At 55.4% G+C, this 18,189-nt stretch overlaps 3 protein-coding genes across 3 annotated transcripts; 2 read left to right on the forward strand and 1 right to left on the reverse strand.

Moving 5' to 3' along the window:
- The first annotated feature begins 1,300 nt into the window (after positions 1-1,300).
- On the forward strand, positions 1,301-3,128 carry DL89DRAFT_273326 (uncharacterized protein). The gene is given in 9 exon segments (XM_040889055.1): positions 1,301-1,403; positions 1,474-1,540; positions 1,565-1,570; positions 1,592-1,729; positions 1,754-1,804; positions 1,829-1,900; positions 1,931-2,143; positions 2,163-2,712; positions 2,738-3,128. 9 exon segments carry the CDS (start codon positions 1,378-1,380, stop codon positions 2,941-2,943), a joined length of 1,329 nt encoding a protein of 442 aa, XP_040738962.1. The 5' UTR covers positions 1,301-1,377; the 3' UTR covers positions 2,944-3,128.
- Positions 3,129-15,124: 11,996 nt separating this feature from the next.
- On the reverse strand, positions 15,125-16,466 carry DL89DRAFT_79610 (uncharacterized protein). The gene has a single exon (XM_040892083.1). It carries the CDS (start codon positions 16,353-16,355, stop codon positions 15,366-15,368), a length of 990 nt encoding a protein of 329 aa, XP_040738963.1. The 5' UTR covers positions 16,356-16,466; the 3' UTR covers positions 15,125-15,365.
- On the forward strand, positions 16,467-16,919 carry DL89DRAFT_79593 (uncharacterized protein). The gene has a single exon (XM_040892082.1). It carries the CDS (start codon positions 16,578-16,580, stop codon positions 16,830-16,832), a length of 255 nt encoding a protein of 84 aa, XP_040738964.1. The 5' UTR covers positions 16,467-16,577; the 3' UTR covers positions 16,833-16,919.
- The last annotated feature ends 1,270 nt before the right edge of the window (positions 16,920-18,189 follow it).

Raw genomic sequence — 18,189 nt, forward strand, 5'->3', positions numbered from 1 at the left:
CAGTGTGAAGTCGCTGAGCCAGAGTATTTTCGGCTAGGTTGTCTATGCTGCGGCAGCTGCATCTCCTTTGCATATGGCCAATGGAAGCACTGGAGGTGTATTCGGAAACCACTTGCGCATCGCACTATTTTGCTCTTGAGACAATGCGGGTTGTATGGAGTTGGCCGCTTTGCAGCAAGTTTTCAGGCTGCTGTGCTCTTGAGAGTGACTGAAAGGTGACAAGATGAACATATCGACAAGGGATACTTGAGGTACATACAGTTGTGCTGCAAGGAGGGCTTTGCTTATGACCATAGAGGATATGCTTGGGTGACAATAGGGTTATTTTATAGCTGCAGCTTGATATGGAACATCCTCACTCTGAACTACTGTGTCTTTGAATATATCTGGGCTATACCAGCACACATAGGGATATAGCTTAGCACTACATTGCCTAGTACTTATGCTGGATAAGCGACACGGCCGTAACGGAGAATAAGACAAGGGTATACAGCTTACCTTCTGGGTTGGTGTCTAAAGCAGACCATAGTCCCTGAAATGCACTATTTCCAATAGGTTAGCTTGTTTGACACAAAAATGCCTCATATGCATGTTCAATCTCGTAATGGTTGATATGGTGGGGTATGGAGTCTATCTCGTCTATGTAATCCCGGAATACTGGATGGCTGAGTACTATCCGACCAGCACAAAATAAACTGCAAATAGGCATCTTTATGGCGCATGACCTGCCCTCCCACATCCATAATAGACAAAATACCACTGCTAAAGCCGAGCTGCGAGTTTGTGTGCATAGATTTCTCATTCGTGAACACAGTTCCTTTCGGGTGGCTGTGCAAGAAGCAACTGGGGACGCCAGCTCGTCTTCCTTTGTCTGTGCTGCACATTACAGATCGACGCCAGTGATACATTCGTGAACGCAAAATACGGGCCTTGCCATCCGCTTTGAGCAGTGCTGCAAGCCACTGCAAAGGGACTCGGCTCTTGTCATGCTGCAGCCTACCGCGCCAATTCTTTGCCAGCCAACCACGCACTCGAAATTGTTTTCCGCATTCCAGCAATTGGCTGAGAGTGCCTCTTGCCGCACTGCTCCAAAAATTTAATATGTCTATATACGGATGGCATGCTATGCACATCTACGCATACATGCCGGCAAGGTGCATCATGTGTTCCTGTGTGCTCATAGCAGAGTTGTTGAAAAATGCGAATAGCACTGTGCTTATTGAAAACCAGAAGTACATAAAGTCTGCGATCAGGATGCAGCTGGATCAGCTCGCCTTCATTTATTTCTCACAACATACCATCCTCTTTTACCTCGCACCGCCTATTCCAGACTACCTTCAGCCCATCTTTTGTATTTATTTTTCTTGTTAACACATCATGACCATGCAACAGCCGGACAGACAGTGGAGGCAGTCCCTTTCACCGACATCACGGCCTCTGTGCCAAGTCGCTCACCCGCACGTCAACTGCTAGCGAATACTCTCACGTTATGAACTTTGTCAACTCGAATCCACACCGCGTCAACGAACTCCCTGAAACAGTGTTTGGCACGCTTCTTCTCGAGTGCTACGTCGAGTGTGACCGCGAAAAGTGCTTGTGCAACAAAAATCATGCCCGAGACTGGATGTGGAACTTGGGGTTCCTCATTAAGCACAACAAGCTACACCTGGTCACAGAGTTCAGAGTGGTCATCTATAACAAATGCGAATTGCCAATGCACATTGACAAGGTGATGAAGGATATGGCACGCAAGTTGCGTTCATCATTGCCGAATGTGCGCTCCATTCTGTTTCTTGGCTACGGCGTGTTTACAGCTGGTACTGCAGAGGATGTGGAACCTCGTCAGGAATTGATTGCAGCTGAGTCAGCCGCTGAATCCATCCGAAAGCTGTTCCCATGTGTCACTGACTTGAGGTACCATTTGTTCAAGAATTGGGGTCCGACACCCAACATCCTTGTGGAGCGCCAGAGAATTTGCACGCTGTACGAATGTACGCTCAAGGAGTACATACATCAGCTGAAACATGTCCAGGTGCTTATTCCATTCCCACTGAACGTGGCCAAGCTCATCGATAATCTCACATCGCTATCAATCAACATTCCCTACATCCGTCTGCGCCATGATTGCCAATTATTCAATTCGGTGCTTGCGCAGCCTCGAGATGTTCCAGATCGAGGCTGTCATCCCCTGGCACTTCTTCGAGATCACCGAGGGCGCCCTGAGTTTCAACAACCTTGAAAGTCTGCACCTAGAATTCATCCAGGTCGCCGCCCGGACCGTTGACTTTCCAGGCTGCAATTACCCTGTGTATTTCCCTAGATTGAGTGCCCTTAACATCACTGGCTCCGCCTACGTCTACACCGACATCTACGCCTATTTCCATGGCCGGGTATTCGAGAGACTGACTATCATGGACGATCCGACGAACTTTGAACACATCAATGAGCACGCTTTCGAGTCGGTGAGGATGCTCAAGATCGGCCACCCAACTAGGACCCCGTTTGTCGATGTGTACTCTGTCGACATGGTTGAGCGCCTATATCAACTACCATCCAGCGTTGAGGAAGCCGTCTTAGGGCTGCTCGACTATCCGCTGCCCGAGCTGATTGCATGGGTTAACCTGCGCTCGCTCAAACTATCAGCCAGCATCGCGGGACAAGCACGGGCTTGCCAATCTGCTGGGACAACTGCCACTTCTGCACACACTCATCGTAGATTGCTTTCTCTATGAATCAGAAAGATGCGGATACACCAGGTTCCCGGACCAGAAGATCACATTTGATGAGATCGGCGAGGTCCTGGATCCAAGCAGCCAACTGCCAGTCAGCGAGAGCCTCGAGCGACTGGATCTCTTTGTTCGCGGCACATTCGACCTGGTCGGTTTCTGCGAGCTGGTGCTGCGCCTTCCTCGAGTCACCAAGTCAGGACCAACCACCACATGATCCCGCACGTCATGGCCATGCTCCACCAGGTCTTCAAAGTCAACCGTTGATATTGTCTTTGAGCCCCTTCCTAATTTTCTGTATATCTTCGGTTGTTTACTAATCTGCAGGCATTCTTCGAAGAGCGAACGAGCGCTATATGGTGGCTATGCTCGTGAAAACAGCAACCCACGATTCTCTTAAGACCAGCTGGACGGTTGTTTGGACCGTCGACAGTTGGAAGTGGGCCATCACGCCAAAGCCACTTCATCCAAGGAACCAGCGAGGCTGAAAATTGACATGCCCCAGAATTTCTAACTTGCAAACTGCAGAGCGCCAGATGCACCGCTGGCTTAACAAATGGCTTTTTTGCTTGTGAGCGCCTGTTCTATACGGCTTAGATGCGGCTCAGTCTAAAAGTGATTACTTGATGCACAATTAAGGATGGATGCAGAAGGCGCCTCTGTGCTCATATCTATTATAGCCAATTCGGGATGAGGAAGAGGTCGGAGTTCAAAGTAGCGGTTTGGTGCGCTGAGGAGAGTTTCTGCTACACAGACTGCTCTTGACAAGATATGGTAGGCAAATGGAGGTGAATGCCACGGAGGAGGAGGCGGCGGCGGCATACTAGGGACAATTTGTGTGCTGCAAGAGACGCCGGGGAAGGAAAGGGCTGTATATTGGTTAGTTGTGCTCTTTGCTTCGAGGCGTGCGCATGAATTGTAGGCCTTGAGAGGGATAGAGAGGCCGTATTCTCAGCTGTATGACTGCCAACAGGTCGTATAAAAAGATAGAGCGGTAGCTAAATCTGAAGAATACAACCTATCGCGCTTTGCTCGTCTCTTTGGCAGCTATTTTACATTCCCCACCTTCCTAACTACAAGTTTCTCTATAGCTAAGAAAGTACTCCTTACCATGCTTTCTCCACATACTAGTAGTCTCGTCTCATACTCCTCTGGTGTTCGTCATTTTGATGATGCCTCTGAGCCGCCTGTTTTATAAATGCTATCGAGTATCATGCAGTTTTTTGAAGGCAGTTTTTAAATAAGCACCTCACTAAACAGCTTGTCAGACGGGCTGCATTTCCAAGACAACTAACTTTTTATTTCTTTCAATACAAACTTTCAACAATACCTCTCATCAACTGAACCAACTGCTAGATGAAGGGCTTCTTGTAGAAAGTGGTGCTGAAAAGAGCGTTAAAGTAAAGTATATAAGAAAGGCGTGAAGGTGGCTCTATACTCAGACTTATTATAGCTACATTGGGAAGACAAGGGTGAGATCGGAGCTCAAAACAGGTAGTGATGTGCTAGGGACAATTCGTGTGTCGCAAGAAATACCAGAAAAAAGGGTCATGCTTTCACCTTTTGTGCCCTTGCAATGAGGCGTGCAGAGAGAACTGGAGGCTTCGAAAGGGACCGAGGTGCAGTATCTTTGGCTGCATACCTGTCACAGGTTATATAGAAATATAGAGGTGTGGTTAACTGTGAGAATCTCAGTTCACTGCACTCCAACCCTTTCGTCTTCGTTTTCTTCGTTTTCTTCGTCGCCATCCTCCTGTCTACAGAATTATCCTACATCTAAGAGATCGATCCATACCATGCTCTCTCCACGTACGAGTGTTTTCATCCTGCATAGCTCGGAGTCCGGAGTCGTTGATGGGTTTAATGAATCCACTATTCTTTAGGAACAGTTTCGTTCCAACAGGCGTATATCTAGAGGGTTAGCATGTAAATAAGTAGAGCACTTCACTTGAAAGCCTGTCGGACAAGTCTCATTCCTAGGAGAAAAATAAATACTGGTAGGTTCCCCGGGTCAGAACATGCAAGAGTTAGGCCAGATCTATGGTGGCGCAGGAGTGATTTGGCGTTCTGTGGCCAAAATACACAATACTCTTCGTTACGGATGCATTTGAGGTGATACGGACGGCAGGCAGCGAATGCTCAGTTCTCCCACTCTCCTCTTATTAGTTGAATGTATGTATTCGTTACTTTTAATCATAATAATCCACCCACACAACATCCATACAAACAAAAATTGGTTTATTCCTGTCCAAACTCTTTGAACGTGAAGGACCACTATGGATCGCCTTCCGCCGCACATTGTCGAATACATCATTTCGTACACTATCGGGAGGGGTAGGCTAGTCCCAGGGCTTCTGACAAATACCTATACGCCCACTGTACCCCATGCGTTATTCTCGCTGATGGGCGTTTGCCAAAAGTGGAGAGATACTGCCAAAAGGTTTATAGGCGAGCCAGCTATCGTCTTTGTCAACCCGCCTAAACCAACTCGCCTAGGCAAATCTGAGCATGCCTACTATCTTGGGGACGTTATTGCAGCCGGGCTCGAGCAACGTGTCCGCCATCTGCTGCTTGATTTCACTGTGGAGGATATCAGAGACGGCATAGCGTACTCAATGTTCAACTCGCTGGTCAGTCAATGCAAGGGCAAGTTCAGGAATGTCCACACTATCACACTCCATACCTCTCTACGCGACTCGTACTATTGGATCTACAATCGCCAAACTCGTCTGCCTGTGATTCGCCTGCAGGAGCTCGCCAACATGGAGAAGGAGGTTTCCCAGAATGCCCGTCGTATCGGCGATCTCGTGAGGGAGGCGATGCCAAACGTCGTTTCTGTGGCATACCTCGGTCCTTATAATCACACATTAGACAGCACGTCCCTGAACAGCGCTATTCTATCAGCGCTGTTAGCCGCTGCGCAATCTATCCGGTATCTGAGTATTCCTGTAGGGGAGCTTTCGCGCACCATTCTGGACAATGTGCTGGCACCCAATATCACGCAGATGCATGCTTTCTTGCCTGTTGGTAAAAGCGACGGGATTACTGGGCTTGCTATACGGTATGCCGATCGTCTGGAGACACTGTCTGTAGACGCGATTGATGACGAATCATTCATCATGCTGTTCAAGAGTCCAGCGGATGGATCACCTGTTGTGTACTCCAAGCTACACACATTCAAACTGATACGCAGCAACTTCTGGACACGCGGCGACGACAGCTACACTCTCAAGGTCAACCCTTTCCCGAAGCTGCGGCAGTTCATATGTAAAGGTGATTTCCCATTCACCACCAGCGATATGTTTCGTTGGATCCAACCCACGGTCGAGGTGATGAAGGTGCATCTACTTGTTGGGATGTATAAAGCATTCGTCAGAGAAGGGGTGTTCGCTACTGGTTCCTACCCAAATCTGCGCTATATGGACCTGGCGTGGTCTCTACCTAGAGACAGATTTATGGATATCGACCTAGCATGGAGCTCAGCCGCTTAGTATCGCTCAGTCCAGTCCTCGAGAAAGGGACATTTAAAGTATGCACCACTTCTCCTAAGCGTGAGGTGACTGCCATGTCTGCGCACGGATTTGTAAAGGAGCTAAACCTGGCTGGTATCCAGTATACCATTGTTGAAGCGGTCCACCTGATCAAGAGGTTCCCGGCGCTGCAGCTGCTGGTGTTGATGCTAAAGAACAGCGATGACGTTAACGAGCGAGGAGACATTACGGATGCCGATACCGAGAGGTTCCAGCAAAGGTATTGCTCTGGGGCAACTCCAGATTCAAAAAGCTGTGCGTCCGTTGTAATGCTTCTATTCATATTCGCGTGCCGCGCATCACATCTTGCTGCTGGCAAGTATTTTCAGATCCATCGAGGAAATCAGAGTTTGCAGTGAGTACAGAGACAGCACAAGAGATATTCTCGCAGCATTTGACATGGCCAAAAACCGCAAGTGCTTCGACAGTGACGGCCGTGGCCGAATTCGATCCATGAGGATTGCAGTGATTGATAGGAGGAGCAAATGGTTTTGATCAGATATAGCAAGTACAGAGTACGGTGTTGAATATCAATATATACGTATGGATATATGCAGCGATAGTTTTCAGATATCGTTTTTCCAGTAATGGCTATGAATTAAACAAAAGCTATGCTCGGCGTAGTTATCAGCACTATCACCCACATGACTTTGGAAAGTATATTTCCTATGGTCATGGCCAGTAATGATCTTACTCCTCTTTCGCTATTGCTACAAGCAGCATATAGGCAGGCATACATCCAGCTTCATATTGTACTTTCAGTCACATAGCATGTATTTATAGGATCAAATACACGCTGTGGAAAGGGGTCAAACAAGTCAGTGTACGCAGCAGCTGCAGGAAGCATTTCATTTGCGTTATCGTGTAGCGGAGAGAGAGCATGCCTATCGTTAGGGCAGAGATGACATGCTTGCAAACACGCCACATGAGGATACTGATCAGCGACTAATCGGCTGGGCTCCGGATCAGGAGTGGTGTGTTTGGTGTTCCCGTGACATTTTGGCATTCAACTTCCGACTTGCAGGTATCCTCGCCCTTTATCTCCGCTTTACCTTTTCCCCCTTGAATTTGCCCCCTTTAGGTTCACTTTTTTTATTTAGAAATGCTTAGTGCTCGTCAGCGGCCAAGCCTAAAGCAGAGGCGGGCGGAGCGGCGGCAGCGCAAAAAGTCAAGCGGCAAGAACAGAGCTTATGGAGAAAGTAAAGCAACAGCAAAGGCAAAAGCAGCACAGGCCAGAGCCACGCAGCTACACGCCGTCGTTCAGCCTGGTGTTCCGGATCCTGGCGCTTATCCGGGTGGTGGGGGCTCTAACGGCGCCGATACAGGACTGCGACGAGGTGTACAACTACTGGGAGCCCTGCATTTCCTGCAGTTCAAGCACGGCAAGCAGACATGGGAGTACGCGTCGCAATATGCATTGCGGTCGTACGGGTTCCTGGAAATATACGTGTGGATGGCGAGGGCGCTGCATTTCATATTGGGGTTCGCGGGCAAGGTGCAGGTGTTCTATGGAGTGAGGATTCTGCTGGCGATGGTGACGGCGGCGTGCGAGGCCGGGTTTGTCCGGGCCATTGCGGTGCATGTGGACAGGAGGATTGCGAACTACACGATGATGGGCTGTTTGGCATGGCGGGCATGTATCATGCGGCGGTGGCGTTGCTGCCGACGTCGTTTGCTATGTGCTGTGGGATGGTGGGCGGAGCAGCGGCGATGGTGCCGGCGTGGCAGGGGAATATGTGGCGGCGCACGGTTGTGGCCACTGGGATGTTTGCGGTTATGGCGGTGGTCGGGTGGCCGTATGCAGCGGTGATGGCAGTGCCGTATATGGTCGAGGAGGTGGTGGAGCGGGGCCGGGTGAAGCGCACGTTGGCGGCCATAGTGACGGGCATTGCGGTGATGGCGGCAGCTGGCGGCATGCTGGCCATGGTTGATTCGCAGTACTACGGGCGTTTCGTGGTTGCGTCGTGGAACCAGGTCAAGTACAATGTGGTTAGCGGGCACTCGGACCTGTACGGGACGGAGCCGTGGCACTTTTACATCAAGAACGGGTTGATCAACGGCAACCTGGTGATGGTATTGGCGCTGCTGAGCCTGCCTATGTGGACCGTGTACTATTTGGTTCTGCGGGCGACGGCCGTGGGCACGGGTCTGACGGTGGAGCGGCTGTTTACGAGCCACCGGCTGCTATTGTACCGGATCATGCCGTTTTTCGTGGTGCTGGTGGTGTTCTCGCTGCAGAGGCACAAGGAGGAGCGGTTCCTGAGCATTGCGTACCCGCACATGTGCTTTAACGCGGCGGTCTGCCTGAGCCTCCTGCACCCGCTGCGCGCCTGGGTGCAGGCCAGGACCGGGCGGGCGTGGTCTGCGCGCAGCGACTCGCTCAATCTCTCGGTGCTGGCGGTGGCCGGTGCTATCGGACTGCTGCGCATGGGCGCGCTGCACCAGTACTACGGCGGGTACTCGTCGGTGTTCCTGGCGCTGCCCGGGCATTCGGCGAGCAATGGGCTGCTGCCGCTGGGCCCGACAATCAAGACGCTGTGGGGCAGCAGGACGGTGCGTGCGGAGCCGGGCAGGCAGCGGACGGTGTGCATGGCAAGGAGTGGTACCGGTTCCCGTCGTCGTACTGGCTGCCTGAGGGCTTCCGGCTCGAGTTTGTGGCGAGCCAGTTCTCCGGGCATTTGCCGGGCACCTTTGATGAGAACGCGACCGGGGCGGAGCGCAGCGACTTTAATGATATGAACCGGTGGGAGCCCAGGCATGTGGTCGATGAGGCAGTGTGCGATTACGCGGTTGACACGGAGTTTGGCGCAGCCGCGTATGCCGAGAATGAGGTGCCGTTTGCGAGGAGAGGCGGGTGGCAGAAGCGCATGTGCGAGCCGGTGCTGGACCCGCAGCGCACGCGGCTCTGGGAGAGGGTGCTGTATGTGCCTGGGGGCGGCCAGAGGTGGGGCGAGGTGTGCATATTTGAGCGTGACCAGTCGAGCGGCGATCCCGGCGTAGTCTGACTGCGTCTGGGCAAAAGCGAACAAAAAAAGCGTGCGACAGAAAATGCACTGGCTTGAAAAATATATGGCAGCGAAGCAGCACGGATGAGGGGGCAGTGTGCCCAAATGACTCGTCCGTGTTTCCCCCCGACTCCAGCGGCAAAGGGCGTGTTTGTGCTGGTGGAGGGATATCGCGTCAGCAGCTTTTTCTCTCCGTAGAGTTGTCTTTTATACTCTTTTATACTCTTTTATACTCTCTTACCATCAGGCAGAATTTCATCCAAGCATCATGTCCGAGACAAACGACCGGCCTGGGCTCGGCGCCCCGGCGCACTGGATGTCGGTGCAGGCCAAGGACCTGGTGACGAACCAGCAGGTGATCCAAGTGGACTCGTCGGCGTCGATCGAGGAGGCGTGCGATGCGCTGATCGCCCACAAGATCCAGTCGGTGCCGCTGTATGACAGGGCGAGCAAATCGTACATCGGCATGTTTGACCTGCATGACCTGGCGTCGTATCTGCTGGCAAAGCGGCCGCAGGGGCGGCAGGGGCTGGCGCGGGAGGTGGGGCAGCAGGGGGTGGAGGTGAGCAGGCTGACGGACATGTCGCACATGAATCCGTTCTACAGCGTGCTGCCGGAGACCACGGTGGCGCAGATAGTGGGGGTGTTTGCGTCGGGCACGCACCGCGTGGCGGTGATGCAGTCGGAGCGCGAGATCCGCGGGATTCTGTCGCAGACGCGGGTGGTGCGGTACTTCTTCGAGCACTGCGCGGGGCCGCAGGCGACGGACCCGCAGGCAATGCAGATCAACGGGCTGCTGGACCGGACGCTGCAGGACCTGGGGCTGGTGACGGGGAACGTGGTGATGGCGAAGCCGACCACGCCGGTGCTGCAGGCGCTGAGCCTGCTGGAGCGCTGGCACATCTCGTCGGTGGCGATTGTGGAGGACAACCAGCGGCTGGTGGGCAACCTGTCGGTGACCGACATCAAGTACGTGGTGAAGAACAAGCAGCTGCTGAACGGCACGTGCATCGAGCTGATCCAGAGCGTGCGCTACATGCAGGGGCTGCAGGACGGCCGCGACCGCGCCGCGGTGTTTTCCGTGCGGCCCGAGGCGTCGCTGCGGTATGCGCTGAGCAAGCTCATTGCCACGGGGGCCCACCGCGTGTGGGTCACCCGTCCGAGCGCCGGCAGCGACGCCGGGGAGCTGCCCGCCCAGGCGCGCCAGCGGAGCGGGTCCACGGCGTCGGCGCGCCGGGCGTCCATCAGCTCGTCGTCCTCGCAGACCGTGCCCATTGCCCCGCCGCACTTTGCCGGCGCCTTCACCGACACCGTCTGCGGCGTGGTCAGCCTGACCGACATCCTGCGCCTGCTGATCGAGCACTCGCCGCAGCCTGCCGCCGATCCCGAGTACAACTACGCGTCGATGGACTGAAGGCATGCCCGCCATTTACCACGCCTGTGGCTGGGTTACAAATCCTGCTTCTTTCTTTGCAAAGCGGCAATCACGCAAAGCGTCTCCAAACAAACGGGTCCTGTTGTTTTCTTTTGTAGTTCATTTACATAACAACTAGAAATCCCGCGCTCGCGATGCAAGCCCGCCCCCTCCACAAAAGACAAAACACCGTCTGCCTTCTGCCTTTTGCCTTTTCCGTGGGCGGCTTTCTAGTTTACATAATAACGCACTTGCTGCCCTCGGCGTTCTCCGCCGCCTCGCCCTCCTGCTTGGTGGTTTCCGAGACCGACTTGACAAACAGCTCTCTGATGTTGTTGTTGGTCTTGGCCGACGTCTCGATATACGGGCACCCGAACTCCTTGGCCAGCGCCTCGGCCTCCTCGTACGTGACCGTGCGCTGGTCCTTGAGATCAATCTTATTGCCCACCAGCACCATGGTCACCGACTCGGTGCCCGTCAGATCCAGGATCTTGTCGCGGATTATCCGCGCCATCTCGAAGCTCTTGCGCGCCACCACCGAAAACGCAATCACGTACACGTCAATATCCACTGCGTACCGTGTGTCCAGCAGCGAAAACTCGTCCTAATATAAAACAAAGCATCTTATCAATAAAAAATAAATACAAAAAATGGCCCCGGCTAGTGTGAGAAAAAAAACAATCAAGCAAAGGATATTGTTAACTTACCTGGCCCGCAGAGTCGATAATATGCACCTCGTACTCTACGCCGCCCACCGAGATCTTCTGGTCGTGCACGAGCTCCACTGTCGGATAGTACATCTCAATGAACTCGTCCTCGAGGAACCGGTGGATAGCCGACGTTTTGCCTACATGTACGCTATTAGTTACACTGGCACTGAGACCCAGTTCCGCCTGCTTAGCCCGCGCCCCCACTATCACTTGCCTACTCCACGATATCCCAGCACAACCATGCGCCTCACAAGCTCCTTGTTTGACGACGAAGCCGACAACGACATTGCAAATAACCCACGAATTATAGACTTTTAAAGAAGAAGGAAGGGGCAGGAGAAAGAGCTCTGCAAAGCAAATGAAAACAAGGAGAAGCTAGAAATAAAAAACGAAAGCAAAAAAGAAAAGCCGTCAACACCCCCTGTTTTAAAAACCCTCCACGCCTATTTGAAATTCGTTTTTTTTTTCTCTCTCTCCCTACTCCACCCATCCCCCTCCTCACCTGGCCTGATCGTCCAGAGAGTACCGTCAGGTCACACGGCTTGCCATCACGTCCCACTGTGGCTCCCCTGCCTCCTTTTCCTTTTTTTTTTTTTCACTCACTGCATAGTGGAAAAATAGGGATGCCAGTGACCTCTGCGCAAACGAACTCTGAACAGAGAAACCACGCACTCGTATTGGCATAAACACAATTGGGCTATGCGAGTTAGTCGGCCAATTGATATGCGATTGCTGATATTGCAACAAAAAAACCCCCCCATGGAAAAAAACAGCTCCCACCCCTTAGCTCGTGTACGGATACACGTAGTCATTCGGCACCTGCGCAAACTCCATGTCCGCAAGCTCCGCAGCTGCCGCGCGCTTATCAGGCGTGCTGACAAAGCACCGCTTGCAAAACTCCAACCCCGCCTCGGTCAGATCATCGGGGAACGGCGGCGCCAGCCCATTGGCCAGCTTGAAGAAGATCTGAGGCTCCTGGTACCCAGCCCACGCCTGCTGCCCCGACCACATCTGCAGCGTCACGCAGCCGAGCGCCCAGATATCTGCCCCAGCCGAATACACGTGCTTGCGGGCCACCTCGGGCGCCATAAACGGCACCGTGCCCACTGCCCGCAGGTTCTTCTGCTGCTTCTTCTTGTCGTCCGCTGCCTGCTGCCTCGCTGGGTCGTAGTCCACGCGTCGCGAGATGCCAAAGTCCGAAATCTTGCAGGTGCCCGTCTCGTCTACCAGAATATTGGGCCCCTTGATGTCCCGATGCAGGATGCCGCGGTCATGCAGGTACTGCAGCCCGGCCACAATCTGCCTCAGGAACGAGTGGACCACGGGCTCGGGCAGCGGCCCGTGCTGCTGCACCAGCGAGTGCACCGTGCCGCCGGGCACGTACTCGAGGAACATGCTCATCAGCCCACCTGTGATCTCGAACCCCAGGAGCTGCACGATATTCTCGTGGTCCAGGTCCTTCAGCAGCTCCACCTCCGTGTGCATCATGCGAATCGCCTCCTCCATGCCTGCCTTGTCGCTGCCAGCCCCACCACCACTGGCGCTGCTACCGCCCGCAGCCGACTCATCGGACATTGGCGACAGGAACTTGGGCAGCGCAATCTGCTTCACAGCTATGACCTCGCCGGTTGCAGCATTGATGGCCACGTAGACGTGCCCGAACGAGCCCTTTCCGATCAGCTGGCCCTTGATCCACTGGATCTTGATCTGCGTCAGCGGCAGCCCGCACTTGGCAAACAGCGAGCTAACCGCGTCCTTGACCGACGATGACGATGACAACGACGACGACGCTTCGGGCAACGCATCCCACAGCTCCGTGGCCTTGGGCAGCCCGCGCAGCCGGTCGCGCTCATGCACAAACTGCGCCCGGGTCGACCCCACAGCCCTGTGGTCGCCGCTCTTGATCGCCGCCTCGACAATGGCCTTCTCTGCCTGCGGGTCCGCCGCGGGCTTGCGCAGGTACGACAGCGCGCGCCGCACAATCTCCACATTGACTTGCCCGCTGGCATTATTGCCCGTCGACGTCGTCGATGATGGCGAGATCGTCTCGCCCTCATAGGCGCCCGATTCGTCGGCATTAGCCGCGGCTGCCGCTGCAACCGTCGACGACGACGACCCAATCAGTGTATCGTTGCTATGCTGGGGCATCTCTGGCGCCGCCGCCACCGCCGCCGCCGAGGTAACGCCGGCGATCTGCCTGGCCCGGTGCCGTCGGGGGCGGACCTCCTCTGGAATGCACCCCCACATTTTGGTCGACTTGCGCCTGACAATAGCCTGTGGCAGAGAATACACTGACCTGCTGTCTTCCTCCAAGAAGCCTCAGCATTGGCGCCCAAATTAGCCGATGCTGCCTCGCTAGTGGACACTAATGACAGCAGCGAGCTTTTATGCGACAGTGGCAGCGGGTGCTCGGCCAGCTCAGTCGACAGATTCGACTTGCGCCGCCTCTGCCGCGTCTCCTGCACCAGCATCCGCACGCTCTTACGCCGCCCTAGCGCTGCCTCCCGCACCTCGCTAACCTGCCGGTTCTTGACCAGCATCTCCAGCGACTGCCGCGCGCTCGACTTGCTGTTGCTGCTGTTGCTGTTGCTGCTGTTGCTGCTGCCAGCCGCCTCGTCATCGACAATGATGTTCAGCTCCTGCGATGGCAACAGCCCGCTGTCGATTGGCACTGCCTGGATGATCGGCTTGTCAAGGTCGTGGTCAGGGAACCACCGGTCGAGGTGCTCGCCAATGGCATCGGCTGTCGGACGGTCGCGCAGGTTGCGTGAAGGCTGGCGCTCCAGCAGGGCCTTGCGCATGCCGGGCGTGAACTTGAAGTTGCTCTGCGGGCGCTCCTTCTTGTTTTTACCCTTAGGCTCTTTCTCGCTCGTCGACCTGTCCTTGTCATCTGCCGCCTCGTCCTCTGACTCAGAGCGGTCCCACAAATCGCCACCAAACGAGCTAGCGTCATCGCCACTATCCTCCTCGCCGTCCCCCTCGATCGACTCCGCGTCAAACACAACCGAGCGTCGAGCTATCTCTTCCTCCTTCCCCTCCTGGTCGGCTGCCTTGGTCGCTGCCACAAGCTGGCTCTGTGTCAAAAGCACTGGGCCCGAATCAGAGCTGACAAATGACCCGATCGCCAGTCCGGCGCTGCTTGGCTCTGCCTCCAGCTCTTCCGTCTCTACAGGCTCTTCTGTCTCTGCAGGCTCCTTCTTGGTAGCAGAGAACTCTTTGTTAACAAACATCAGCGTCCACGACTCGGGCTGCGCTGGCGACCGTCCAGAAGCTTCTGCGCCCCCGCCCACAGGCATCTCAGGCGCTGACGATTCGATGCGTTGAGTTAGTGGCAAATGCGGACGTTTGCTGTAGCAAATGACTGGCTCGATGATCCAGCCGTGTTGGGCGATGACACATCACTGCCTGGCGACATCACCTCGCGCATATGAGACGGACTCGTCGTCACCAGCGGCAGCATGTTGCTCGAACCATCATTTACCACTGGCGATTGCATGAATGGTGTGCGATTGAACGGGAACGCTGACTGCACTTCGGAGTCGGACCCCGACGACGACCGCTCGCCGCCTGTGACTGCCAGCACCAGCCGCTGCTTCGACCCAGCCCTGCTAGCTGGAATAATGTGGTGCTCCGCGCCAGACGAGCTGGCTTTGTACAATGTACCCGCCTCGTCAGCAACTGGGTCATTCAGGATTACTACCACTGGTGTGTCGGTCTTTGCGTGCACGCAGTGCATCCACAGCTCGCCCTCCGAGCCAATGCGCTTCACTGACCCGTCGCTCATCTGCAGTGACATGGACCACCCGCCAGGCGGTGGCGGCGGCGGCGGCACGTGTGATGTGTCGGCGTATAGTGAGCTGACGATCTTTTCGACGATGCCGGCGCCTGAAATCAGCCCGTTAATATTCACGGGCATAAACCCACGGTCACGCTCGCGCTTGGCCAGCACAATCCGCATCGACGACCCGCTGCTCTCGGCTTCATCCAGCGCCTGTGTTTGCACTCGACCGCCGCCGCGGCTTCAGCATATGCCCCATTAGCGGCGAAATCGGCGACGTGCTCTGCAGCATATGCATGGCTCGCGCCCGCTGCGAACTGGAGCTCTGCGTGCTGAGGAAGCTCTTCGAGGTTGCTAGCTGCGGCGGCGCCTGGCGGAGGCCGCGAGATGTAGCGCTGCTGCTGCCGCTACCAGTGGTGGTCGCCGATGCAGGGCTGACGGCGCTGCTGCCACTCTCTACCATGCTGTAGGGCCGCGACTGGCTTGCCGACAGCTGCGCTGCTGCGCTGCTGGCTGTCTGCGGCGACTCGATGTCGCTGGTTGTGCCTGCACGGTATCTGCTTTGCCGCAATGTGCGCCTGGCAGCTGTGTCTAGCGGCGATGGGGTAGCAGCCTCGCTGTCGTTGCCGCCCTGATCGCTGGCTGCTGCCGCGTCGGCGTCCTCAATAGGAATTGCCGGACGTGCCTTTTGGAACGGGAAGCGCCAGCGCCGTGAAACCGTCGACGGTGAGCCGCTCTTCTTTTGGCTGTCTGACGAAGACGGTCCGGTGTTGATACTGGCATGGTTTGCCATTGAGGTGTTGACGGTCTGGCTGCCATTAGAAGAAGCTCCGCGCAGGGACTGTAGATCGGTGACTACACGCAGACTGCCGCCTGCCTGCTGGGCTTGTGTCTGATGCTTGGGCGTGCGCTGCCCAAACCCAAACAATCCTGAAATCCGACTAGAATGCCTGTCCTTTCTCATTCGCAGCTCCTGGCTTGCGAGGTCTGGGCAAAACCGCGGTTGGCGACGATGCCAAGAAAGCAATAGTAGCAGGCTGGTCGGTGTCCAATGGGGAAGCATCCTCAGCATGCTGCTGTTGCTGCTCCATGACTGCAGCAATGTTGGCTGCAGTGATTCTCGCCGATTTGCTCTTCGATGACAGCAGAGTAGCTGCCATCTTGTCGATATCTGCCCCATACGATAGCACATGACGGACACCCTTCACCTTGAACGCCGACCCTGAGGATGCCGCCTCTGCTGCTAGCTCGCTATTGCCAGCGGACTTGTTGGAGGACGTGAACGGCAGATGCCCTGGCAAAAAGTGCGGGCGAATGCACAGCGCCGACTGGCTCTGCGAATTCGCCATTGCTGCAAGCTGCTCCTGCGTTCGTTCCTTCCCAGTGCCGACATGCGCCTGCTGCGCTGGATTCCATGCATAAACAGGCACCGGCAGGGCCGAGGACGCCAGGTGTATCTGCTGTCAACGGTGCTACAACCGGATCGGCATCATATGCATCAATGTGCACAGATGACGCATCCGAGCCAGCATCACTGGCGTTGTCTGCATCCTCGCTCTCTTCAACCTCTGCGCATCAAAAACGATTATCGGCAGAGCGCCATTGCTGTGCCGGCTGGCCGACTCTGTTAGAGCTGACTGTTCGGGAACCTCGTCAGCATTGCCCATGAGGTCGTAGTCTGACGCAAGCGAATCCTCTGAGGTCCTGCGCGGCTCGCTCCCGTCATTCCCTTCACTCACCTCTTCTGCATCGAATGTCACTATCGACTCTGCATCAAATACCAGCGGTTCAGCATCAAACTCCACCGACTCGGGCGACGGCACTACTGGGTCTGCGTTGCCCATCAAATCCTCATCGCTGCTGGCAGGCAGATTCGCCTTCGTCGCCCCTCAATCTCCTCTGCATCCCACACCGACCAGTCGGCTGCTGGCACCGGCATCGGGGGTGGCTGCTGTTCCTGCTGCAGTGGGTGTTGAGGTTTCCTGGCCATATCCTCGGACGAACCATGCAATGACGAGTTAAATGAACTCAGGGAAATCGGCAGTGACGGGGATTTTGAATGGCGCAGGTGCGCTGGCCTCCTACTCGATAGATCGCCCAGATCCGAGCCAAACGCCGACAGTAGCTTCTCCTGCGACATGTTAGAGCGCCCTTGCCCGTCCTTTCGGCCCGACCCTGTGGCGACGGCAGGTCCTCTTGGACAGTAGGGGTTTTGGCAGTATGTGGCGATGCAATGCTGCGCGCGGACTCGCTGACTGAACTCGGGACGCCGATACATCGAGCGCACTGGGCGACACATTGACCACAGACAACCGGTCGCCACCACGTCAGATGCTGGCCGCACTCCCGACTAACAGCAGTGTTAATATTGGGAACACCAGCTGCGTCGTTGAGTCTCGGGAACGATACTCGCACAACCGCGGCCCGCCAAACTCGTTCCTGATGAATCAGACGAATCGAATCACCATCGTCGGGTAGATTGGCAATGTGGTAGCCTGCTGGCTGCACGCAGTGAGTACTGGCGATATCGACGTCCGTCTAGACGCGTTGTGGCTGACATTGGCCGTGTAGTCACCGGAACCTGGGCAGGCGACCACGCTCCGCTAGTCGGCGCCGCAGTCACCACCGGCTCAAACATGCCACACCCAGGCCGGGCATGGCCTGCAGGTGCTGGCGAGGAGCATTTGGGTCGCTACCAGAAATCGCCGGTCCGACTGTTGCGCTGGCGCTGGCTTCACCTGCCGAATACCGCGATCCATGCGACGTGGTCGCGTATGCGGTCCGTGTCGCTGGTGCAGTGACTCCGCGGTAATTGAACATGGGCGATGCAGATCCGTGTGCATAATACGCGAATGCGCTGGTTCGTGCCGTGGTACCGGGCCGGCTGGGGCATCGCTGACGGATTCACGCCGCTTCTGCCATATGCTGCCCCGTTATTCGACCCCGATCCTCGCGGAACACGCCAGCAGCCGTCACCGGTGGTGTCAGTGGGCTGTTGGCTGGCGACACGTGCAGCTCACCTTTAG

This window comes from Linderina pennispora (genome assembly GCF_002104995.1).
Source record: "Linderina pennispora strain ATCC 12442 chromosome Unknown DL89scaffold_195, whole genome shotgun sequence".
Taxonomy (NCBI): domain Eukaryota; kingdom Fungi; phylum Kickxellomycota; class Kickxellomycetes; order Kickxellales; family Kickxellaceae; genus Linderina; species Linderina pennispora.

Coding starts and splice junctions, on each gene's coding strand:
- DL89DRAFT_273326 (XM_040889055.1), top strand. CDS start 1,378: ATGACCATGCAACAGCCGGACAGACA. Junction 1,730..1,753: donor TGCCAATGCACATTGACAAG/GTGATGAAGGAT, acceptor ATGGCACGCAAG/TTGCGTTCATCATTGCCGAA. Junction 1,901..1,930: donor TCCGAAAGCTGTTCCCATGT/GTCACTGACTTG, acceptor CATTTGTTCAAG/AATTGGGGTCCGACACCCAA.
- DL89DRAFT_79593 (XM_040892082.1), top strand. CDS start 16,578: ATGCATAAACAGGCACCGGCAGGGCCGAGGACGCCAGGTGTATCTGCT.
- DL89DRAFT_79610 (XM_040892083.1), bottom strand. CDS start 16,355: ATGTGCTATCGTATGGGGCAGATATCGACAAGATGGCAGCTACTCTGC.